Below are 25,826 nucleotides of genomic sequence, written 5' to 3'. Positions count from 1 at the left end.
AACGCGCTGGGATCCCATATGGGCACCGGTTCTAATCCCAGCCCTGCTTCCCATCCAGCTCCCTGATTGTGGCCTAGGAAAGCAGTAGAGGACAGCCCAAAGCCTTGGGACCCTGTACCCACATGGGAGACCCAGAAGATGCTCCTGGTTCCTGGCTTCAGATTGGCTCAGCTCTGACCATTGCAGCCACTTGGGAAGTACACCATCAGATGGAAGATCTTTCTCTCTGTATATCTTACTATCCAATAAAAAATAAATAAATCTTGAAAAAAAAAAAACCAATTTCAGTTGTCTCACTCCTAGGCAACAGTTCTGAGTCAAAGGGTTTTCATTTTCACACAGTCACTTAGAGAGCCCCCGGCAAGACAGACTAGGCCCAGGTATAAACACTAGACCAGGTATAAACACAGCCTTTGCTGCTTTTTTCATGGCTCACTTCCTCACTTCGGCACATTGTCTGAGATCACTTCCCAGATAAATTACTCTTATTGAAATATTCTAATCTTGGGGGAAGTCAAACCAAACAATATTTGACAAGGGAAACTTGAAAGACAGTTGTGAGATGAAGAAAGCAAGTTGAAATCCGGCCAGTAGTAAGGGTATAAGCCGCTCCTAAACACGTCTCTGTACCCTGCATTTTCACACTGCCTGTGTTCCAGAGGGAGAATACAGCCTGCTCTGGGTGGATCACCCCACAAGGCAACAGAGAGAGAGAGAAAAGGGCCAAGAGGAAGAGCAATGTTAGGTAGCTCACAGCCTGCACCACTATGAATTTTGGGCACAGTGGTCCACACAGTGTTAACGTTCTCTTAATCCTATTTTCTCCCTTGCTCAATCCAGCCTCACTTTATTGGCTTGAGAAGGTTGCCTGTGCACCCCTCTTCCTTATTCCTAGAACTCTCAATTTTTTTACAAGCACTTCCAAGAATGTAGCTCAGAAAAGTCACTACTCAGCCAAGTCTCAGCCTCTTGCTCCCTGGGGCATGTTAAACTTGCTCCATCCCCTCTTCCACAGGGAACCTGAGCCCCTTCTCTTTAACATCTTCTCTGTTCCTCACAAATGCAGACTCTGTGGGGCGACATCTAGTTTCCCCACACCAGGGGAATTGTGTCAATATCACAATGACAGAATGTCATCAAATCCTATCTGATGATTACTGGCTTGTTAATTGTTTTGTCTCCAAGAAAGAGTAACTGACCCCAAGTTCACTAGCAAGCCACAGAAGAGCACACTATCTACGATGCCAATCCTTTTTCTTGGCCCAGCTTGGCCACAGACTGGATAAGCACAAGACTCTGAGTCAGGGCCACTTCTCAGAGGCATCTCAAAGCTTGTGCACACCTGACAACAACCTCCTCACTGGAAGTTTCCAAATAGGGGCAAAGTAAGGAGTTCTGTACTTACCCTGAGCACAAATATCCTGACCTTGCTTTTGGCCTACTGGAATAGAATGTGATTTTTGTCAGTAAGATCCAAGTGCTCTTTTGGGAGGACCAGGGAGATCTAATAATACCTTTGATTGGATCTGATTTCTTCGACTCTGGAAATTATACTTAGAAGCTGTGAGATAGGTGGAAAATTCACAATGAGAATAAAGAAAACTCTACTACAAGGACCACCAAAAGAAATGGGTCACTTAATTTTCATTCCCCCTAAAATAACACAAGAGGTTGTACATGAAAATAGTTATGATCATATGTGTTCCCTGTCTCTGTAAAGCTGCAGTAACTAAAGCTGTAACATATTACCATGAATGTAAAAGAGCTAAGTTACAGCTTTTATCATAACAGGGCATCACAAAGTCTTAGAAAATGGATATATTAAGAAGCAGTAACATATACACATTATTATATTGAGAAATATGTAGATTAACACTTTTTAAAAACCGCCCTAGCTGCTTATGGGAAACAATGAGGGACAATGCAAGTGAGGATGCAGCTCTGTCCTTTTTGTTTTTTTAAAAAATGGCAGAAGGAGGCCTGGCGGCATGGCCTAGTGGCTAAAGTCCTCGCCTTGAATGCACCCGGATCTCATATGGGTGCCGGTTCTAATCCTGGTAGCTCCACTTCTCATCCAGCTCCCTGCTTGTGGCCTGGGAAAGCAGTCGAGGACAGCCCAAAGCCTTGGGACCCTGCACCCGTGTGGGATACCCAGAAGAAGTTCCTGGATCCTGGCTTTGGATCGGCATAGCATCAGCCGTTGCGCTCACTTGGGGAGTGAATCATCGGACGGAAGATCTTCCTCTCTGTCTCTCCTCTTCTCTGTATATCTGACTTTCCAATAAATAAATAAATCTTTTTTTTAAAAAATGGCAGAAGGGCCCGGCGCGGTGGCGCAAGTGGTTAAAGGTCCTCGCCTTGCACGCCCGGGATCCCATATGGGCGCCGGTTCTAATCCCGGCAGCCCCACTTCCCTTCCAGCTCCCTGCCTGTGGCCTGGGAAAGCAGTCGAGGACGGCCCAAGGCTTTGGGAACCTGCACCCGCGTGGGAGACCCGGAAGAGGCTCCTGGCTTGGGATCGGCATAGTATCGGCCCGTTGCGCTCACTTGGGGAGTGAATCATCGGATGGAAGATCTTCCTCTCTGTCTCTCCTCTCTGTATATCCGCCTTTCCAATGAAAAAAAATAATAAAAATAAATCTTTAAAAAAAAAAAAAAATGGCAGAAGGCAGAATTTTTTGTAAAGCGGCATTCAAAAAGGACAGGAGCAAAACACTGACGGTCAAGTGTGATAACAATGAGAGTAATCACTGGATTTGTCACGAAGGCAACACTGAGAAGATACTTTGTGTGATGAAGCAGGACAGGACAGTAAAATCTTGACACTTTGTCACCAGCAGGTCACATTCCTCAAAAAAAACTGATGTGGTGTCTAAGAGAACCAAGGAGCCATCACAGACAGAGATGTCCTGGAAGCTCTGTTCTGATTGTGGCTTGTAAAATGTACACATCTTGCCTTTTGCTCTCTGAAACTGGTGACTTGGGTTTTGTTCAAAGGACCTACATGGAACCTGGCACAGTAACCTAATGGCTAAAGTCCTTGCCTTGTGTGTGCTGGGATCCTCTATGGACCTGGCACATATCCAAGCTGCCCTACTTTGTTCCAGCTCCCTGCTTGTGGCCTGGGAAAGCATTCCAAAATGGCCCAAAGTCCTGGAACCTTGCACCCACATGGGAGACACGGAAGAAGCTCCTGGCTCCTGGTTTTGGACCAGCTCAGTTACAGCTGTTGCAGTGAATAAGCATATGCAAGATCTTTCTCTCTGTAAATCTTACTTTTCAATAAAAATAAATAAACTTAAAAAGAAAGACCCAGATATAAACCAATCACAATTGTAGCTGTTCTACAATTGTTTTGGTTCTCAATGCTTTTGCTCTTCTTATCCCAGCCTTTTCTTTACAGTTGGCTCCCTTGGGTGCAAGTATAAGCCTTCTTTTACCCCTAGTCACCTCTGTGAATACAAAGCCTGCATCAGAAGTCTAACCAGAGAAGACCAATGAAAGAAGTAAAATGAGGAAGAGGAAACAGATTCTAAGAGGCATTTCACAAAGTTAAGCCTAACAGGAGCGGAGATCAGGGCAGAAAAGTCAAGAACCAATGGACATGATTTAAGATGAAAATTCTATTTCCATCTGCTTGCTGAAGTCAAGACGAGAGTATAAAACCCAAGAGTGCAGTTTAAGAAAGGAAGATAAATTGGGAAACAAAGGATGACAATAAATGCGCCTGCTTCCCAAGCCAGGCACAGCTTAGGTGTGTGCCAGAAGAGAAGTGCCAGGAAGCTATCTGTGCCCCAGGATGAACCTGTTTTCTGGAGAGTTCATTCCACTTAGAGGAGGCAAAGGCTGACCAGAGGCATGTCATATTCCACATGCAAGAAGTAAAATGTTCCAATTTACTTTAAATTTATCGGTAAGAACCTAAGATTTCAAAGCTGTTTCTCTCCCAAGCTGACTGTGCTGGGGAGCTCCCTCTCGCAGCTCCTATGGGTGTCAGGATCTCAGGAAGGTGTGGCAAACGAGCAAAGCGGAAGCACTGAGAGTGAGGCTGCATCTCATCGCTTCTGGAAGAGGTTGCAGGAGGAGCAGCTCTCCAGTGGGCTTTTGAGGGAAGCACAGATGTTTGTCATGCCTGGGACAGAGTGTTCTGCAAGAGGGGGAGACAAGCTGCGTGATGTGGAAGTTGTGGGTTGAGGCAGCCACACTTATGAATTCTTCCTGGAATGTGGTTAGGGAGGCAGAAATGGAGCAGGAGAGGTAGGAGGTGAAAAAGGAATCAGGATTCTACCAGAGCGTATTTCTCACTAAATTAAGCCAGGCTAATGCATTATCTTGACCAGATTCAGCTGCTTGAACTTGGTGCTGGGGTTATTAAGGAGACATGGTTGGATTTTGAATCAAATCAGCAACATTTGCAATGGAGAAAAATCATTCTTCTGGAAGTCTGAGATGATCAACTGGGGGAAATCATCTTTTGTCTTAACTGTAATTCCAATTACACAGCAAACAAAAGCCTAGGAAATACTTCTGTCACACAAATAGTACAGTGTGAACATCTCTGATGTTTAAAAATTTCATGTAGACAGGTAAGAAATAGCATCAGTGCCAGTCTTGGAAACAATGGGGAAAAATGGACACTTGATCTCAGAAGCTGTTTCTAGAAAACATTGAGAAGCTAATTAACAAATGAAAATAGGGCCCAGCACAATAGCATAGTGACTAAAGTCCTTGCCTTGCACATGTCGGGATCCTATTCTGGTCACCAGTTCTAACCCAGTGGCCCTGCTTTCCATCCAGCTCCCTGATTGTGCCTGGGAAAGCAGTCGAGGACAGCCCCAAGCCTTGGGACCCTGCACCCACGTGGGAGACCCGGAAGAGTTCCTGGCTTCTGGCTTCAGATTGGCTCAGCCCCAGCCATTGCGGTCACTTGGGGAGTGAATCATTGGATGGAAGATCTTCCTCTCGGACTCTCCTCTCTGTATATCTGACTTTGCAATAAAAATAAACCTTTTAAAAAAACTAAATGAAAATAACCATATAAAAGCATAATATTTGGTCAATTTCATCCATCCCAATGAAAAGATGATGAAACAACAAGCCTTAGCGCGGCCTTGGGCTGGTGAGAAGGACGGGTCACTCCAGGAAGGGACTCTGGCAGGAGCTCACACCCTTTGGCTCCCACGACTCTATTTCAGGAAGTATATCAGGCAGTTTATCAGGAAGTTTTTAAAATTGTGAAGAAAGTCTTGTATATAATGTACCTTATCTATTCCACAACAGATTTGGGTAACTATAGCTTATCATAATCTATTATATATTTTATGAACAAATAAGCGAGAGGGTCTGGAAGGGTCCAAACATAAAGGAATGATGAGATGTATATGTGACTGACTCTGATATGCGCAGATCATGCTGTGTCCTTGTGTTGACATGCCACACTATCTCCCATAAATATGTATGATTATTAACTGTTTATCAAAAATTATTTTAAAATTAAGAATTATATTATCTATGCTAGAAATAAAAAACAGTCTTGGCATTTATATGCCTATTAATAATACTTTTGAATAATCAAAAAACACGTTGATTGTTTTTGTTACATGACATACCATAAATTTGAAAGGAACTATATTGAACAGTGATCTATCATTAGTTGTTACATGAAAGGTGACTTCCACTTTATAAAAATATTAAAATAGGGTCCGGCGGTGTGGCCTAGCGGCTAAAGTCCTCGCCTTGAACGTGCCAGGATCCCATATGGTCACTGGTTCTGTTCCCAGCAGCCCTGCTTCCCATCCAGCTCCCTGCTTGTGGCCTGGGAAGGCAATAGAGCATGGCCCAAAGCTTTGGGACCCTGCACCCACGTGGGAGACCTGGAGGAAGAGGTTCCTGGTTCCCGGCTTCAGATCGGTGTGCAGCACCAGCCAATTGCAGTTACTTGGGGAGTGAATCATTGGATGGAAGATCTTCCTCTCTTTCTTTCCTCCTCTCTGTATATCTGACTTTGTAATAAAAATAAATAAGTATTAAATATATATTAAAATATTTTTTCATAACTTATTATCATCCCCCAAGTAAGAACTAGTAGGCCTCCCAAGCTGCCTTGAGGTTGATGGTTTTAGGACTACAATTGGACTTTATGTCCTGGCCCACTCACCAGCCAACCTTCACCACTGCTTCCAGCCGAGCTGCACCAGAGTCAGTAGCTTCAGGAGGCACCTGACAAAGGGGAAACTGCCTTGGCACCTGCCTTTTCATTTTTCAATTCACAAAAAACAAAAATAGCTTAACAACTGACCTTCTTTAGAGCCTCTGCTATCTTCCAAGCTCTTTCTCTGCTTAATCTCAATTCACCTTCCTGTTGTGCCCAGATTTTGAGATCCCCAGAAAATCATCAGGAGTCTGAAGTCAATGCAAACGCATAAAGGCAGTTTATTCAGACCAACCTAGGCTCCCAGCTATTGGGCTGGGGCGGCAGCAGCGGAAGCTACAGCAGAAGGGGCAAAAAAAAAAAAAAAAAAAAAAAAGGGAAAAGAGACCAAAGTTCGACAGCTCAGTTTTTATACATTTCAGGCCAATTCCATATAATTATACAGTCATGATTGGTCAGTTTATCTGTTAACTTAAAAAGAGCGAGTTAGCAGACTTTTTTATTGATGGGTTTGAGGCAAGCAACTTTCAAAAAGTACAAACTGATGGGCTGCAAGGCAGGGCCTTTTCTAACAGCAGGGGCCTCCTTCCTGAGCAGTGCTCTGCCTATGTGACCAGTCAGGTATCCTGTAGGACTGTCAGACCTGGAGTTCACACAGACCCCAGCCAAGCAAGTAAGGCAGAAATTATAAAAGCAGGAAACACAGGTTCTTCACTCCCAACAACACTCTAAGGGGAGGGAAATATTTATATTAACCCCCCTTTTTAAAATATTTATTTATTTATTTTAATTGGAAAGTCAGATTTTACAGAAAGAAGGATCTTACATCTGCTGGTTCACTCCCCAAGTGGCCGCAATGGCCAGAGCTGAGCTGATCCAACAGTGGCCACAATGGCCAGGAGGAACCAGGATCTTCTTTTGGTTGTAGGGTCACAAGGCTTTGGATTGTCCCCGACTGTTTTCCCAGGTCATAAGCAGGGAACTAGAAGGGAAGTGGAGTAGCCAGGATACAAACTGATGTCCATATGGGATCTTGGCACATGCAAGGACTTTAGCCACTAGGTTACTGCACTGGATCCTTCCCCCACACTCACCCCCTTTTTTTTTTGAGAGAGAGAAAAACAACTGAGGAAAAGAGATAAATTAACTGGCTGGAGGCCTCACAACTCATTTGAGAATTTCAGTGATCCCCTCTTCCTTTTCTTCTATAACCCTCTTTCTCTCGATCCCTTTTAATTTAGCCCCACTTGTCAAAAGCGTCAGCTTTCATTTTCTTTGGAAAACTTCTTTCCAAGGTAAATCACCAGGCCACCTGGGGGCAGGTCTTCTGAGAACACTTCCCCTTCCTGCTGCTGGGTTTTAACTTTTGCCCACAGGGCCACACCACCTTTTCATCTGGTAGCAGCCACTCTTGGAGCCTTTTCCTCCAAGACCAGCCAGCTGGTGCGCGCCCTTGGGAGGGTGGGTAGCCAGCAGAGCAGGGTGGGCCCCTCCTTGCCTTCCTCCTGACCTCCAAGCTTTCTGATTACTCTTCAGCTACCCTTTCTTGCTTATCTTCTGCCATTTTTGTTTCTTTATTTTGTCTCATTTCCTTGTTTCCCATCTTTGTTTCCATGGCCTTCATCTTCTTTTATTGCTAAAAGCAAATGTTAAATTATTGTATTTAGAATAGGCGGTTATTTTTTCAGCATAGTGGTTCTAAGATTTATTCATTTTCACGCCACCCAGTAATGGTAAAACGCCTCTCTTCTCGGACTTCTTTTTGGGGGTTTCAGGGCCTAGCTTGTTGATTAACTTTAGGGAATGGGTTGGTGCTGATGTCATCATGGGCTGAAAAATCTCCACTGGGGAGCAGGCGGACGAGGATGTAAGACTGGAGGAATTGTGAGAAGGAGTGCGGAGAATAGGGGTCCCTGCAGAACCCACAGTGACCCCTACGCATGCCTCCCCTAGGCTGGAGCTCCTGAGGGACTGTGTGCTGCTGGCCCAGAGTGCAGGGAGATGGCCGTTTCCCCCAGCACCCTCCCCAGGTGTCTGCTCACCCTCATCCTCCTGCTGCTGCCCATCCTGGATGCAGGTGAGTCTCCTCTCAGGACTGCAGAGCTGGGCGTCTCCCTGCATGTAAGTGGTCCTCTTCTGTTCTCCCCATGCATGAGTATTCAGAATCTCTCATGTGGTCACTGGCATGAGAGTTAGTACAGGGACTTGGCAGCAAGCACAGGGGCTGTGTCATCCGCATGTCCTGCCTGAATCTACTCAGGGTTGCTTTTGTTTGTTTAATCATCTTTGGCAGCTCCCACGAAAGCCTTCAGCCCTCTGGAGCCCATCCTAGCCGTGGTGGGTGGCGACGCAGAGTTGCCCTGCCACCTGTCCGTGAACATGAGCGCCGAGCAGGTGGAGCTGCGGTGGTTCCGACATACCTTCTCGCCTGCCGTGCTGGTGTACCAGGCCGGACGTGACCTGGAGGACGAGCAGATGCCCGAGTACCGCGGGAGGGCCACGTTGGTGCCGGAGGAGCTCGCCGAGGGGATCGCGGCTTTGAGGATCCGAGGCGTCAGGGCCTCCGACGACGGCGAGTACCGGTGTGTCTTCAGAGAGGACTCCAGCTACCAGGAGGCCGCCGTGCGCCTGAGCGTGACCGGTGAGTGCACAGAGGGCTTCGACCTCCTCTGGAGCCTTCCATGTTCTGTTTCCCTTTGTTACAGTTACCTTGGAAACCATCAGATGGAGGGGTTGGCAGGCCTGGACTAGACCAGTGGACAGGAGGTTAAGGGCAGGGCATAGCCTATGCTATAGAGCTTTACTTCAATGATCTCCCACCATCTCCCGCAATCCCAGATGGAGCACTCCCCTGAGGAAATAGTTAAACAATTATAAGATGTGGCTGGGTAGCATTCTTCCAAAAGAATACAGCTTTAGTTTACTTAAAAAAAGTCCCTGAACGGAGTGTCTAAGTTATGTCTGTTTCACCATCACTGAGGCTGATGGCAAGCACCCCTCAATCTTTGAAGCTCCTGTAGGGATTATGTAGCTAATAGTCTGCACCCATCTAGAAAAAAAAAAAAATCCTTATTTGTTTCGCTTTTTTTTCCTTCAAGCCAAAATTCAGGTTGAAATGGTAAAGAAAGTGGTTAGCATTTAGCGAGGAAAATATGCCCCAGGACCTGCCTTTCTCACGTGAGAGTGGCTGGCTTTAAATCCTCTTTTTTTTTTTTTTTAAAAGATTTTATTTTTATTATTTTTTTTATTGGAAAGGCGGATGTACAGAGAGGAGAGACAGAGAGGAAGATCTTCCGTCCGATGATTCACTCCCCAAGTGAGCGCAACGGGTCGATACTATGCCGATCCGAAACCAGGAGCCTCTTCCGGGTCTCCCACGCGGGTGCAGGGTCCCAAAGCTTTGGGCCGTCCTCGACTGCCTTCCCGGGCCACAGGCAGGGAGCTGGAAGGGAAGCGGGGCTGCCGGGATTAGAAGTGGCGCCCATATGGGATCCCGGGCGTGCAAGGCGAGGACCTTTAACCACTTGCGCCACCGCGCCGGGCCCTTAAATCCTCTTTTAAGCAGCTTTTTCTACCTCAAAACTGGAGAAACATTTATCCAGCAAGGCTTGGGAACAATGAAGCAAAATTTTATAAGTGGAATATATGAGAAATTGCCTTGGTCAATTGTATACTTGTGTTACTTCTGTGACTTTGAATAAGCTAAAAATGCATAATATGTAAGTAGATTCCTTGTACGTATTCAGAGACAAAGTTTGAAAAAATAATTGCATATTTGGATCTCCACAACAGTGCCCCCTGTGGCAGGATCGTTTATAACTCATATTTTCATGAAAAATCTATCAAACACATAAAAACCTAGAGGTTTTTAAGACTTATTTATTTTTATTGGAAAGTCAGATACAGAGAGGAGGAGAGACAGAGAGGAAGATCTTCTGTCTGATGATTCACTCCCCAAGTGACCACAACGGCTGGAGATCTGCTGATCTGAAGCCTGGAGCCAGGAGCTTCTTCCAGATCTCCCAAGCAGATACATGGTCCCAAGGCTTTGGGTTGTCCTCTACTGCTTTCCCAGGCCACAATAGGGAGCTGAATGGGAAGCAGTGTTGCCAGAATTAGAACCAGCGCCTATATGGGATCCCAGCGCATTCAAGGCGAGGATTTTAGCCACTAGGCTATCATGCTGGGCCCAAAGCCTAGAGATTTGATGACATCAAGCTGCTGTTGCCTTTTATAAATGGCAGGTGCCTTTGAAATCTGATGAAAATGATAGCTCTTTTCATGTAGAGAGTATTATAGTCACCTGTACAAACTTGAAATATGAATGTAGACCAGTGTCTGCATACATGTGGTTTTCTAAGGTTGAACAGACAGAAAAAAACAGCAGTGCTGCTGCTCTGTGTTAGGGTTTACGGGACAAGGGAACATCGGTTGAAACCCTTAACAAAATCCTTGAGCCAGCATCACGTTCAAAGGGAAACTGAATTGTTGACTAGTCTCAGGGCACAGAACAAAACAGAATGAAGATGCCTATTGTTTCTTGCCTCTCAATGATACTCCTTCTCTGTCCATGTTCGAATACTCAGTTTTCGTTCTCCTTCTCCCCCCGCAGAGACTTTTCATAACCACAAAGCTCTCTCCCAGTTCTGAAGCCCTGGCCTCCTTCACTAACCTGCCTGTAAGCCATTGGTCTTCCTGTTCCTGCTGGCTAAGTAATCACCCCCATGTCTGCTCATTTCTGCCTTAATTTCAAAGGCTAGACTGCAGTAAGGAATGACTCTCTGCAAAGATAGCTGAAATTCCTTGCACTGATGCTCCATTACCTTAAGTGGTTTGTTATGGACATGAATCCCACCCATTCCCAATCGACTTGCACCATCTCTCTTCTTTCTCAAACCCTGTAGCTCTATGGGCGTACACTAGAGTATTAAGGACAGAATCTCTCCCATCAGCTCTAGGCTCTGATCCTCATATCCATATGGAAATTCAAGACAGTGGAGAGATCCGCCTGGAGTGTACCTCAGCGGGCTGGTACCCAGAGCCCCAGATGGAGTGGAGAACATCCCAGGGAGAGAAACTTGCATCTGCATCAGAGTCCATGAATGCTGATGAAGAAGGCCTGTTCACAGTGGCTGCCTCGATGGTCATCAGAGACATCTCCCTGAGGAACATATCCTGTTGCATCCGGAACTCCCTTCTGGACCAGGAGAAAGAAGCAGGGATTGCTGTACCAGGTCAGTGCACGCACTGCTGCTTCCCGTGCTACACTGCCTGGGACAACTGTCCAGAAAGAACCCCATCGCACAGCTGCCTACTTTTCCCTCCTCGGTCCTTTTCCTGCTGACTGGAGAGAATCTTACCAAATTCATTAGAAAAGTAAAGATTCTGAAGGCATAAATTCAACATATTTACCATCAAAACCTCAGGTTTTCCTTTTTAGGAGAGTCAGAGATACAGAAGTTTCTCTTCATTTTTTAAAATTTATTTTTATTAGAATAGCAGATTTGCAGAGAGGAGGTATAAATTGAAAGGTCTTCCATGGGCCTGGCACGGTGGCCTAGTGGCTAAAGTCCTCGCCTTGAACACACTGTTCAAGGGATCCCATATGGGAGCCAGTTCTAATCCCAGTGGCCCCGCTTCCTATCCAGCTCCTTGTGGCCTGGGAAAGCAGCCAAGGATGGCCCAAAGCCTTGGGACTCTGCACTTATGTAGGGGATCCTGGGAAGATTCTGGCTCCTGGCTTCGGACAGGCTCAGGTCTGGCCATTGCAGCTACTTGGGGAGTGAGTCATTGGACAGAAGATCTTCCTCTCTGTCTCTCTTCCTCTCTGTATATCTGACTTTGCAATAAAAATAAATGTTTTTTTTAAAAAAAAGTGAAAAATCTTCCATCTGTTGATTTACTCCCCAAATGGCCTCAATGGCTATAGCTGAGCCTTTCTGAACCCAGGAGCCAGGAGTTTCTACATGGTCTCCCACATTTGTGCAGGGTCCCAAAGCTTTGGGCCATCCTCCACTGCTTTCCCAACCATAAGCAGCAAGCTGGATGGGAAGTGGAGCAGCTGTGACATGAACTGGTTTCCATATGGGATCCCTGTGCATGAAAGGCAAGGATTTACTGAACTGTTATTGTACTGTGCCCCAGAAGTTTTACCCCTTGGAATATTTCTAGTCCAGAGCCTTTGCTCTTTAAATAAACAAAGTTCCTTTATTTAGTTTCACTATTTCCATTCCTCCCCCAGTCCCATCCTCACTCCATGCTGGAGCACTGTCTTGATTCCGAGCCCTCAAGGAAGCAAATCCTCACATTGTTCAGGCAGGAAGCTTTCCTTGTTCTTTGGTCAATGAATCCTATTTTGTCACACACAGAAGTCTCTTTTCCTCGTTACCTTTTGGCTCCCATTCTGCATTGGCAAAGACAAATTTCTATAGTGACATGAATTGGCCCATTATAGTCTTTATTTTACGCGTACAATCCCCAAGGGACTGCATCCCCCCCTCACCCCCGCTCACTCCTGTTCAGAGTTAAATGTTTCTGCACACAGTAACTTTGGAGTGACTGCTTTTGCCATGGGAGAGGTGGCACGGCTGGACTGGCTTTGAGTTTCTCAGTAAAGTTCCTCTCTGTGCATTTTGTTTTAGCTCGCTTCTTCCCAAGGCTGCCTCTCTGGGTGGTGGCTGTTGCTGTTGTTCTGATAATCCTAGGACTTCTCACTCTCATGTCCATGTTTTTCATCTGGAGATTATACAAAGAAAGAGCCCAAGAGAGAAAGAAGGCATTCGGCTCTAAAGGTAAGTCATGGACTCCACAAGGGCTACCTGCCAGGAGTGCTTGTGAGGGGAGCTGACGCCAAGTGCTGCAGAATGGCCTCTAACAGAAAGATATTTGACTATAGAACTCGGTAACTTGAGTAGGCTTCTGATGGCCCTGAAATCACAGACACCCAACGTGAAAGAACAAAAGTGTGGGTCACAGAGTCAAACAAGCTCTAATTGAGAAGTCAGATTTGGGGCCTGGTTTCCATCTCCTCCCAGGTGCTGTCCCCACCTCTAACTCCAATTCCCAGTCATGATCATGCTATCAAAGATCTGATCCAACTCCAGGGGGAACTTCCTGTATATTTCCTAGGAAACAGAACAAAACCCAATTCTTATTTTGGATTTCTTGATAACCGTGAATTATGCAATCATGAAGTAAACCATCTCTGCTTTGCATGTGTCTTCCACACCAGCTTTGTTCTTGCCCTCACATTCACAAGAAAAAGCCACTGAATGATTTTTTGTTTGTTTTCCAGAGAAACTCCTGGAGGAACTCAGTAAGTTCTGTCTTCTTGTTGCTATTTCTGTCACAAGGTTTTCTGTCTTACTGCATAACCTGTCAGTGACAATCTCTCTTTCATTGCAGAATGGAAAAAGGCCACACTGCATGCAGGTCAGTGGCTGTGAATTCTCAAGGGCTCTGGGTTTCTGTGTCCAACTGTATGCCATATGGATATGAGAACACTAGCAGATATGAAAACACTTCAGTGAGCAGACAGTGGAGGGGGCACCAAGGGCCTTGGCACTTTCCTAGAGGCACACAGAGGATCCTTGCAGGTGGCCCAGAGACAGGCGCTCCTAAGAGAGCCCCCTCAGGGACAGTTGGCCCTTATATCCCCCACAGCTGCCCATTAGGGATGGGCCAGGGAAATGGAGACCTCTGAGCAGCAGCCCCTGGCCTCGGGAGACCCTCAACTCCAAGAACATACTTCATCTCCGTGGAAGAAGGGACTGGCCCCGTCACCTTCACTTATAGTCACACCAGCTTTCTTTCTCCCCAGTGGATGTGACTCTGGATCCAGACACAGCCCACCCGCACCTCTTCCTGTATGAAGATTCAAAATCTGTACGGTTGGAAGACTCACGTCAGAAACTACCCGAAAAGGCAGAGCGATTTGATTCCTGGCCCTGTGTGCTGGGCCGTGAAGCCTTCACCTCGGGCAGGCACTACTGGGAGGTAGAGGTGGGGGACAGGACCGACTGGGCCATTGGCGTGTGCAGGGAGAACGTGGTCAAGAAAGGATTTGACCCCATGACGCCTGAGAATGGCTTCTGGGCTGTAGAACTGTATGGAAATGGGTACTGGGCCCTCACCCCGCTCCGGACTCCTCTCCCATTGGGAGGCCCCCCTCGCAAAGTTGGAATTTTCCTGGACTATGATGCAGGTGACATTTCCTTCTACAACATGGCTGATGGCTCCCACATCTATACTTTCCCCAACGTCTCCCTCTCTGGTCCCGTCCGGCCCTTCTTTTGCCTGTGGTCCTGTGGTAAAAAGCCCCTGACCATCTGCTCCACTGCTGGTGGGCCTGAGGAGGTCCCAGTGATCACTGAGGCCCAGGGGCTCTCTAAAGATATCCCATTGTCCCCCATGGGGGAGGACACTGCCTCGGGGGACACAGACACTCTCCATTCTAAACTAATCCCTGCCCAAGCCAGCCAAGGGGCACCTTAAGGAATGGTCCAACTTAGCTCAGTTTCTTTGCTCAAACCTTCTTCTCCATCACCCTGAGTCTACCTGTGTCAACCACGCCTTGCTTTTCTTGTTGGGCAGCAATGAATTTGTCTTGGGATGGTTATGCTGGCTTTTGTTGATGCTGCTGCTACATGGAGTAGGGAGAAGGACCAACTTGCTTCTGTACCAATTTTCCTAACACGGATGGGTGACTCTTAAACTATTATTAGTATCTTCCTGTCACGTATGGTTAGAAACCACAGGGAAGGGTTTTGGGATAAATTCAAAGGATAGATACCTTTAGATTCAAGGTGGGGTTAGGTTGACATGGGGTTATGGCAGAAATGTTTTGGTATCCAGAATAAGGGTATATGAATGGATGCATTTTGGGCAAATCCAAAGGATTCTGGGGAAGGATGGTTTCAGGTTGAAATTCCTTAAAAGAGCCCTAAGGGAATATCAGAACAGAGCCAAGAGATGTGAGCCCAGGCCACCAATGTTCCCCTAGCATACCCCTGAAGTTTGTAGACCTAGCTCTTAATTTCTCTAAACCACATCCTGTGAAAGTGAGGAAGCTGACCCCGCTTATATGGCAGCTGAGCCGGGGGTAGAAGAGCAGACATGAACAGGTCAGTGGGCCCTGCAGAAAGTGTGATGGAGGAGACAGCTCCAAGTTATCTGCACGGTTGCACCTCAACCTCTGTGCCTCTCTCTGTCCCTAATGTTTTGCCGGGTCTGCAGATCAAGCTAACCTTACTTGGTTGATTCCATGAGTTTCAAATTCTCTTATTCTCTGTGCTCTAGCATAAGCCCTCTACTTAACAGATTTCTGCAGGAAGCATCCTATCAAGCCACTGACTCAGCCTCAGGCCCCTCCATCCTCTTCCAATTATGTAAACCCTCACACACCATCATTTGTCTTCCTCCCTGAACGGCCACCACCAGCTCCCTGCCCAGCTCTGCCATGTGCTGCACCTCCCCAGGGATCCCGGCACTGTGTCTCCATGCTCAGCACAGCTGGGTTCATTCCATCTGTTTATATTTGCCCTGAGTACTTTCCTGTATCTTAGTGGTTTGTCTCACTCCTGGACTGCAAGTTCACCCAGGTTCACACTTTCCACTGTGTGTCTTTTCAACTTCCAGGATAGCAGTTCCCATGGTCTGCACCTAATAAATGTGTCTGACTGCTGAAAGCAGCCTCTAAGCCTTGCTTTCTTTAAACACAACAAGCAGACCCGAACCCAAACGGGAAAGAACCTGCATGGAAATGTAACTGGCCAAAAAAGGTGTCCTTCTGCATGCTGCCTGAGGGCAGCAGGGAGGCACAGAATCAAGCCACCGAGGAAAAGGCCACACTGCCTGTGGTCGCCTACCCTACGCCCCTGTTTGTGTAAGGAGTCACCTCATCGCTACCATGATACACATAAATGGTCAATGGTCTAAGTACATGAAGCCAGCTCTTTAGATTAACAAGGAAGAAGAAGCATTGAGGAAAACTTTAATGGTAATCCTTGATAACCGGCGGCTGTGTTTCGAACTTGCTCTTCCCGGACACGGTGGTTGAGTACCATGCTTTCTCTCTGCCCCCCCAGTCTGAATACCCACAGGTCAGCCAGCCCTGCTGTCCACAGGGACAGAATGCGACTCGCGGAAGGGTCACTACATTCTGCTTTTCATGAGTTAGCTACAAACCTACTCTTGTAAATTTTCGGTTTACACACACCTCAAGGAAAATCCTGACAGAAACTCAAGCATACTTTCTGAAGATGGCAATTCTGGGCCCCAGGCGTGTCTGTGGCCGCCATGCTCCCTGTACTCTAAGCCACAGATGGCCGTAATGCACTCCACTACCTACCTGCAGGAAAGAGGAAGGGGCCGGAAAGGGCGCGCGGGCACCGAGAGCGAGGAGCGAGGTGTTGATGCTCTTCAAACAGCGCGCGGCAGCTGCTGCGCCCTCGGTTTAGGTCCAAACAAGGTCAGGGATGTTCAGCCGGGCTTGCCATTGGTGGGCAGAGTCCCGTCTATCCGGTGACGTTTTTGGTTCCTGAGGCGCTTCCTTGTTCCGGGTGGAAATGTGAGTGACGTGGTGGATCTGAGTAATCCCAGGGCCGCCCGGGGCTGCAGGAGTCGCTGCGGTGCCGGCCGCCGGCGCTCCCCCAGTCTGTGCGGGCGCTCGCAGGCGCGTTTGCCTGGTCCTCCGCTGTCGCCGAGTGGCGGCTTAGCCTTAACTTAAGAATCCACTTATGTTGAAAGAAAACAAGCGGCTGGCGTGGATACACTGACTGAAATAGAGTCTGAGCGGCACCGCTACCCAGCTAGTCAGGATGGCCGAGCGGTCTAAGGCGCTGCGTTCAGGTCGCAGTCTCCCCTGGAGGCGTGGGTTCGAATCCCACTCCTGACAAGTCGCTTTTTCCTCCCAGGTTAAAAACACCACATTCAATCTATTTTTTTTTTCCCGGTTCGAAGCAACAGCTACACTTCTAAAACATTATTGATATCCACCCAGAGTCCCGGTGTGTGCATGCTCCAAGGGTTCTGCCCAAGTAGTTTGGATAGTTCCAAAATGCTGTCGATTTCGCTGATCTACGGATTTGGCAGCCCTCCCAATCCGTTGGCTGACATAGTCAACCTGAAGTCTCCCTTCAAACAGATCCTTGCTCTCATTGTTTGGCTGGGGTACTCGTCCAACTTGCTCTGTTCTTCTGCTATGGTGAATATCCGGTGGCGGTTCCCCATCCCTGGGTACTGGGACAGTTGGGAAGCTGGGTGTGGCTTCTCCCTTTATCTCTCCCCTTCCCCCAGAAACAAGAATAACAAACTTGGAAATAATGATTTTACCCATTTATCCCTAACCCTCAATCCTTTCTATTTTGATTAACTATGTAATAATTGTAAAAAAATTTTTTTAAATAAATAAATAAAAACATTAACGAACAACAACAAAAATGATTTTACGTTTAGAATAGCTCTAGTGTTCTCACAAAATAACTTGAAGGATGGTGATTATTTAACTTATCTCCTCTCTCTATTTTTCTGTACTTTAATCTCCCCCTTTGGAAGGCAGTTAAATGAATGCAACTCTTCAGTAGCATTCATTCTTCTCACTGATATCTTCAAGAATCTCTCCTTCATTTTGTGTGTTTAAGCACTGTTTTTCCCTTTTTAATTTCTGTTCCTCACTCATTTGCCTCCCTCCTTCCCTCCATCACTGGAAAAGGCATGTATGTTTTGTAGAGCATGCACATGGTTTGAGAGCCTGTATTTTTAATGTACATAAATGTCTCTGTCACAGATCTAATTCTGTTGGTCCTTGATTGCTTTGGCACAGCTATGCTCTGTACACACCTAGAGTTTTGCTTTTGACTGAAGCTTAGAGATCTGCTGTGAGTTCACTTCAACCCCAACAACCAACTTTGCATTTCAGAACACAGAAGTTCTGGGTCAGCAACATCTCCAGGAATATCCGCCAAATTCAGGTTGGCAGATCTCTCAATTAGAACATTGTTTGTGGTTTGGAAGGCAGGAATGGCATCAAGATTCTGAATACTGACTATCGTACAACAAATCCACACTATATTTTGCTTTTGTAATCAGACATTAGATTGAATTCCTTTTTTCAAAAGGTATGGTAAGGAGGATATTCCTGTCAGCTGAGGTCTTTAATTCATTGGGGCTTTGCAGTACATTAGTTCAATATTAATTCCTGCTTTCCAAAATTTCCCAAAATGATAGCCACGTATACACAGAAAGAAAAGTGATTTTATGTATCCTAGAAATTAAATTTTGTCATTGTTAATAAGGCTGGCAAAGAGCAGAGTCTCTTCTTATTGCCCAAGTGGCCATATGTTTATTACACATCTACCCATCCCAATTTTAAGGTTAAGTATGACTTTGTCTCCATTTGAGCTCCAACAGTGTAAGGAAAATGGCAAGCAGAAGCACCTAGGGTGGCAAGTGCACTTAGAGAGCTTGGGAGGGGGCAGGTTGGTTCAGCTCAATCCTGGCAACTGGGCTCATCCTGGGCTCTGCCACTGAGAAGCTGGCAGTGATCTTGTAGGCAGGGAACTTGGCATTGTTGGGCCTGGGCACTCTCCTCTTTACAATTAGGAATTAAGTACACCTTGGTCAGAACCAAGATGTAGGGTGTTCATGGAGTGGTTAAAAGATGCCTGGCAAAAAGTGGAGTACTCACTTGTCTTAGGCAGGCTTCTCAGAGAAAGGGAATCAACAGTCTGCTTAGCAAGAGAGTTTGTAAGGAGCTGGCCGTGCTGTTATTGAGACTAGTAAGGCCTGCAACTTGTGGTCTACAAGTTGGAACCCCCTTCCAGGACCCCACCTCTCACCCCCCCCTCCCCTCCCTTCATCCCCCTCCTCACCTCTCACCCCCTCCCCACCTCTCACCTCCTTTCCAGCTCTCACCCCAATGTAAGGACTGACTCAGTCACCCCAAGACTGACCCCACCATCCTGGACTCAGTGCCACCTTGAATGCCTGCTGACCCAGTGCTGCCTTAAATCCCCTAGGTCTCGGTCCCCTTGAATACCTGGTTACCCAGCACTACCGTAAACCTCCTAGATCTCAACCCCCTTAAGGCCCACTTGCCTAATTAAGCTTAGTGACCTTCAGGTTTAAACTGTGCACTTCACCAATCCCTTGTGAGGTGTATATCCCTGGTGTGGACCTACAGCTGCATCTGCCCGTCCCTGACTTGGCACTCCCCATACTCACCTCGAGGCTATAAAGGTACCTCTTCCCTTTGCTCTCTCTCTTGTTTTCTCCTGCTCTCTGTCTCTCAGCTCTTCTCTCTGCATTGCTTTTAGTCTTTCTCTCTCTCTTTGTGCTGTCTCTGCTCTGCTCTCTCTCTGCTCTGCTTTCTCCCCACCCCGACCTTACCTCCCTCGCTGAGATAAAGGCCTCTCACTTGCTGTGTCAGGTGTCTTGGGTTTGTGGAAAAAGCTAACACCCTCTTCACCTTAAACCTTCAACCTTTCACCTTCTCGCTACCTTTCACTGCCCCCACCTTTCACCCTGTCCCCGTCTCTCATTCCCTCCCCCAGGTAGCAGAGGCTGTGACCTAGTCCGGATACAGGGCCTGGGCGGGTCTGGGCAAGAGAGGATGACACCCATGAAAATGGTACTGAGTGAATGGGGTGGCCCTCCAGGCCGCAGGCGCAAGGCAGCTAGGAGGGTCAGGGAGGGTGTACCTGGAAGCTCCTCAGGGGTGTCTGGCGGGTCTTGGGGGGGAGGGCAGTGCTAACTCCCAGGTTCCCTGCTGCTGCAGGCTCAGGAATTCTTGGGAATTCACTCAGAATTGAACCAGCATTGCTGGGTTTGGCCTGGGACTTGTTGGCTGATGGGAGGAATTTCAATACTAAAATAAAGCTTAATCTAATGTTAAAAAAAAAGAGAGAAAGAAAGAGAGAGAGAGAAAGAAAGAGAGAGAGAAAGAAAGAAAAACGGGATGAGCAGTAGTTACAGTCCACTTCCAGTTTCCTGATCTGGTGTCTCTGTGTAGGAATAGGAGTAACACTGACTTCCTTCTCCCTCTTGAAGAGTTTTGGAGAAGTGGAAACTCAGCCCTGGCCAGAGTTAAAATCTGCCTTTCCTGGCCGCTACCCACTGCCTTAGGTACTTCGGCAACCGCTGCTTTCCTCAATGCATGGTGACCAATATTAATTTTCACTCTGAGTCTTTCTCCCCCAGCTCCCCCACCCAAGAAAAACCTATCAGTGCAAATAAACTTAACAACAACAACAAAAAGCCATCTTATTCCGTCTGTTTCATATGATTGAATTTGACTGGCCTCCGTGGGTGGGCAGAGCTGCTGTAACCCTCTACCGGGTCATCCTTCATTCCCACACCAGCCTTTCTAAAACTCTTATTGCCGATCACAAGAGTGTATCTGCTTGGGACTTCCCCAGGAAAGAAAACAAAATGACCAAAATGCTTGGAGTGCAGATGTGGTGATGTGTCCCTCTGCTTCACTGATTCCTGTCGTATTTGATGAACAAAATGTTGTTCCATGGAATAAAAACACAAGCGCAAATCAGGAAATGGGGGAATTCTTTTTCATAATGAGAGACTGGCTAGGGAACCCTTTTTGCCTATAACAGAAGTCACCTCTCATCGAGATAAATGAGTTTGAAGAGTCACTTTGGGGACAACAACCTCCAACATACAATTAGCCTGACCTTTATGGTTAGAATTCTAAAGAATGGGAAAATGACAAAAGGCCCCGCTGGGATTCGAACCCAGGATCTCCTGTTTACTAGACAGGCGCTTTAACCAGCTAAGCCACGGAGCCGCCATGTCAGCTGGCCTCCTCGTGGAAAGGAAAGGGATGATGTTTGCTTTTGTTTTGTGCGTTCTGTTCCTCTGTGACTGAGAGCCTGTTGCACTCCCGCTGCTTAACAAACCATGTATATGAGCGAACAGTTAGGCTCAGAAAAACAGCGTCAGGCATATCTTGGCCCAAGGTGTGCGCGGCGTCTCCGCCCAGGAGTTGCTGAAGCCGGAGGTCCAGCCGCGGATCTCGCCTGGGGTGCTGAGGTCTGGGGGAGTAGGGGCGCCGAGAAGGAAGTGGCCGCAGGTTCACCCGGATTCCTCCCGGCACGTAGGACCAGGCCCTGCGCGGAGCAAGCCGCCTGTTCCTATTGCAAGGCTTGGAAATGAAACTGCAAATTAATGCAAATCTTCGGCATTCTCCAACCCGCTCCTTCCTTAACACTGAGCTACACCTGGCTTATAAAACAGGTGAATGGCATTCCAGCGGGGGCCTGAGTGTTTGCACGGGTTACCAACTTTCAGTTAAAATACATCTGCCCCGGAGAATGTAATTAGAACAGATGGAAGTTAGTGAAATCTGCAGACTTTGCAATAGTTGTAAAAGTCAACTATCAGGTTGTGTCATATAAAATGCTGCTAAAACAAATGTCCAAAAGTTGCAAAAGTCTAATGACCTTGTTGTGTTATCAGTCATTGATATCTTTTTTTTTCAGTCATTGATATCTTAATGAAAAAGACCCAGAGGTCTAAAAGGTACAAATATTTACAAAATCCTTCATGACCTTCCTGAAGTACTGTGTGCAGTAAACACGTGCCTCTTGTAAATGAATGAATTTTAGGGTTCCATATTTCCCCCTCAACTATAGTTTTGCATACTCCTCTTAAAGCATACTCTTATTATAAATAATTTGGGAAGAATGTGGTAAATTTAGGTTATTAAAAGCAAGACCTTTTTCCTGTAATAATGCTTGGCCACATATAATAGGTCAATTAGCCTGGCTACTTATCACAGCTAGATTTACTTCTCCATGGCTACAGTAAACAGCACCCTTCTTTCCTAACCAAGCTAAGCAAGAGATGACTTCAAAATGTATAGATAGATGGGTTAGGTCATCAACATATTCTAACAGGAAATCACTGTCACAACATGCCTGTGAGTACAGAAAAGCTCAGTTCGTGGATGATTTAGGAATAGAGAATCCCGTTGGCTGACATCCTACAGGCTGTCTCTGTGGTCCACTTTCCTGGAAACCAGCAGAAAGAGGAGCAAACTCGGCAGCAGGAGGCCCAGTAATGTGGATTCACACAGTGATCTGCTCTCAAGGGGAGCCAGCAAGACCAGTCCAACCTCAAACAGCACCTGCTTGCAATGTGGGAACCAGGGAACCAGGGAAATGGCTGCTTTCCAAGAGCCCCCTCAGCTCCACAAAGGGCCAGGCCCCTGGAAATGGAACTACCCCGCGAGTGGAAGGCCTCCTGGTAGACCTCAAGCTAAAAAGCCCTTCGCTCTACCCAGCTTCTAAAGCAACCATTGTTATGGAGGGGACTGCCTAGGCTCAGTGACACTATAAAGTAACACTGTAAATTTACATTAGAGACACTGCCTGTTCACGACTAGCGTCTTAATCAGAACTTCTCTCTGTCTAGTCAGCTAATGGGAGTCAATGGGATGTCTCCCCAAGGAGGTTCACATCTCCCTTATGAGGTTTCTTCCAGTTCCCCTCAGATGGCCGGAGCTCACATACACCTGCTCTCCTTCTCCAGTCAATGTGATTCACAGAGTACTCCGCAGCAGCCATCCCCTTATCTATACACAGAATCACAAATGAAGGGAGGAAAAACAAAGTTTGTGCCTAGTGTTCCCAGAACCCTAACCAGAAAATCTCCCACCAGGGATTCTTACCCTGTACTCCAAAAGAGAAGCATAACCTGCCCCCAACCTGCTCTCTGCATTTCCTTGTTCCCAGAGACCAAGATTCACAAAGGTTGGAATGAGAAGGATCCCTCCAAGTGATTTGAACCTTTCCCATAGGAATTAGATCTTGATCTCTTGATAGGAATTAGATTAGATCTCCACACCCACTGGAAGCCAGCAGCAGCTCTGGCCTGGGAAAGCTAGACCTTAGTTCCTGATCCTTCCACCCCTCTAAGAGCAAAGCTCACCTGAATCTATCAGATTCTGAGGGAACCTGAACTGGACCAGCTCAACTGCCTGACCTGTCTAGGGTCAAATGGAATGGTTTGCCAGAGAGGTCCTCTGGGACTTTGGGTCCACCCAACCAGTCATTGCGAAGAATGGTACCTGGACTCCTAATGTGAGGCAATGAGAAGGGGGGATATTCCAGGTTAGCTTGTCATGAACTTGACTTTAACTGTAAATGGTCTAGGTAACACAGGAGCTACGGTTGTCTCACAGTGCTTCCCTTGTTAGTAAAACTGCCCTATTATTAGTCCATGTGACATCACCTTTTGGGGTACACAATGAAGATCTAGATAGTATACTGAACCCAGAGGATCCATGAAACTAAAAATAAAACAGGCTGCTATCCCACAAGAAAACTCTCAGGATCCACCAATGGACCACCACCAGTATATGTCAAGATGGCCAGAGAAAATAACAACTGTGGAAGAGAGAAATGGACTTACGTCAGGTGATGGAGCTGGGTAGGTAGATACAGGCACCCCTAGGGTCTGGCCATGCTCCCTGCAATGTGGTCAGAGAGTATTGTCACGTCAGAAATGGCCAAATCCAGCACGCCAAGGTTGAGGTGCTGTTGCAGGTAGATTGCCAACCCAACCACCTTTGACATGAGACTTGGTATACGGCTTGAAATGGAGGAATCCTTTGACCACTAATCTTCTAGGTACAAAACCCCTGACCAAGATCCTTCCTCACAACCTTCCTTATGGCTGAGTATCCTCACATGACAAGATGCCACCAGCAAGTTTAACAAACGAGATTCTGATCAAAATTTAAAAATTGGCAAATGTTTAGACACCAATTGTTCAACACCTTCAAATCGAAATTGGGAAGGCTGTTGGATCCTTCTACCCCACTAAAAGTGAAGTTCACTTAAATTAATTGGATTCTCAGGGAACCTGAACCAGGTTTGACCTGTCCAGTGTCAACTAGAATGACTTGCCGCAGAGATCCTCCCGGCAATATTCACAGGACTGGGTGGTGTTTATTCACAACACTTGGGTGGTGTTTTAGGGTGACCCAAGTAGCCTGTATGGGAATGGGCCTTAACTATATGATTCTTACCAATCAGACAAACAGGCCCAACTTAAGGAAGACTGAAGTTTTACGAGAGGCAGGGTGTGTGAGTAATCAAAATTATGCAAATTATGCAATACTGACAGTCAATACCTCAGCTCCAAATGGAAGAAACCTTCTTCACCTATCCTGGGAGAACTTACTCCCAGTTTCTGGGTACATTGAATTGTTGGGTCATCTTCCTAGCATTTAAACATCATACCTCAAGGTAGGGACAGGAGTCCAGTCAGGGTTGCATGCCCAACTACCACTTGGTTTCTTTGGCCTCTGGTCTGTAACATAGACACCTCACCCAGGCTTTGCCATTCACCCCTCAGACTGGAGAAGGTGGGGATCACCAAGGCATAGGCTGTTTGCAACAATGTCAAGAAATATGGGAGTGGCAGGCAGTGTCATTTTCCATATGCCTGGGAGAGAAACTGCATGATACACAGGGGGAGAGACCACCATTATAATAACAGTTTCACATGACAACTTGGCTAGGCTAGGTATTTAGTTATTTAATAGCACAATAAATAGATAACACAAATCAAGTTACCTCTATGATGTCCTTTTGTAAAAGTGGTTAACATTTGCTGTCAGTTAACTTGAAACAAAGATTACCCTCAATGGAGGTGGGTCTTACCCATCAGCTAGAATGCTTCAAGAACAGGTCAGGCTTTTCTGAAGAGGAAGTTTTAAAGCATTAGCTTCTGCCCTCATTTGCACCTGCTAATTTTCTCACTGTTACAGACCTGCCAGGCTCATTTTGAATTGTGTAAGCCAGTTCCTGAAAGCACACACTCATACACATACATGTGACTCACATATTCACATATATGCATTGTAGTACTAACTCAGACTTTCTTCTGGACTCTCACAAAATCATTGACGAAAAGATGGAAGCTAGGACTAGAACTTCCAAAAGAGAAAACTCAATATGGAGATTTTCAACTCTTGTGCCACCTGGCTAGCAGAGCTGAAAGTTTTGGAGCAGCCAAGAGAAGGTTTCAGATCTACATGATAAAGGGGAGGTGGGTGGAAGCTCTGAGGAGCAAGGCTGGGCCTCAGGCCTCCAGCCACGTGGGGCGAGGCTTGTTCTGCAGGTGCCTCAGGGCAGTCCTCCACCCCCCCCCCTTTCCCATTCTGCGTAAGGACAGCAGAATACAGGAAGAGGGGTCACAGTTATCTTAGTTTTTGAAAACTCTGGGATAGTTGCTCCAAACTCTTGTTTAGTATTCACTTCTGTACCCAACACAGAAAGTGATCTGTTAACTTGGATAAGAAAATAAAGTTTTATTTTGAACAATTTGTTACTGGGATTTTCTGTTTTCTTTTTAATAAATGGAGGCAACAAGTTACAGTGGAATTTCAGCCCTTGTGAATATTATTATTGGAAAGCACAAACATTTTTGCATCAAAATACAATTGCTACAGATTTGTTAAAATATCATGTATATTCATGGCTGCTTCGAAATTAAGTATTACACCATCTTCTGCTTTAATGAAGGGCCACAAATATTATGTCATAATTTTTAACTATTTTGATACAATATTTTAGTGTGATTCCTTTTTTAAAATCTTAGGCATTTCGCTCTCTTCCATTATATTTAAAGTTTCAATTTAAACTGCAATTTGAGG

At 46.4% G+C, this 25,826-nt stretch overlaps 1 protein-coding gene, 1 long non-coding RNA gene and 2 other non-coding genes across 4 annotated transcripts; 2 read left to right on the top strand and 2 right to left on the bottom strand.

Annotated features, from left to right (window-relative positions):
* Positions 1-8,121: 8,121 nt before the first annotated feature.
* Positions 8,122-15,830, top strand: LOC121167291 (butyrophilin subfamily 1 member A1-like). Its single transcript, XM_040996735.1, has 7 exons — positions 8,122-8,228; positions 8,445-8,792; positions 11,104-11,385; positions 12,793-12,942; positions 13,446-13,466; positions 13,556-13,582; positions 13,971-15,830. The coding sequence occupies exons 1-7, from the start codon at positions 8,153-8,155 to the stop codon at positions 14,642-14,644; spliced, it is 1,578 nt and encodes a 525-aa protein (XP_040852669.1). The 5' UTR covers positions 8,122-8,152; the 3' UTR covers positions 14,645-15,830.
* LOC121167292 lies at positions 10,202-16,565 on the bottom strand. Its single transcript, XR_005885576.1, has 3 exons — positions 16,500-16,565; positions 11,171-11,348; positions 10,202-10,240 (listed from the first exon to the last, which is right to left on the bottom strand). It is a non-coding gene; the product is annotated as an uncharacterized LOC121167292 (long non-coding RNA).
* Positions 16,566-16,962: 397 nt separating this feature from the next.
* On the top strand, positions 16,963-17,045 carry TRNAL-CAG. Its single transcript has one exon. It is a non-coding gene; the product is annotated as a tRNA-Leu (tRNA).
* A 3,829-nt stretch (positions 17,046-20,874) lies between these two features.
* Positions 20,875-20,948, bottom strand: TRNAT-AGU. Its single transcript has one exon. It is a non-coding gene; the product is annotated as a tRNA-Thr (tRNA).
* Positions 20,949-25,826: the final 4,878 nt, after the last annotated feature.

This window comes from Ochotona curzoniae, unplaced genomic scaffold (genome assembly GCF_017591425.1).
Source record: "Ochotona curzoniae isolate NIBS_2020 unplaced genomic scaffold, NIBS_Ocur_1.0 patch361, whole genome shotgun sequence".
NCBI lineage: Eukaryota > Metazoa > Chordata > Mammalia > Lagomorpha > Ochotonidae > Ochotona > Ochotona curzoniae.
This window is presented reverse-complemented; position numbering and strand designations above follow the sequence as displayed.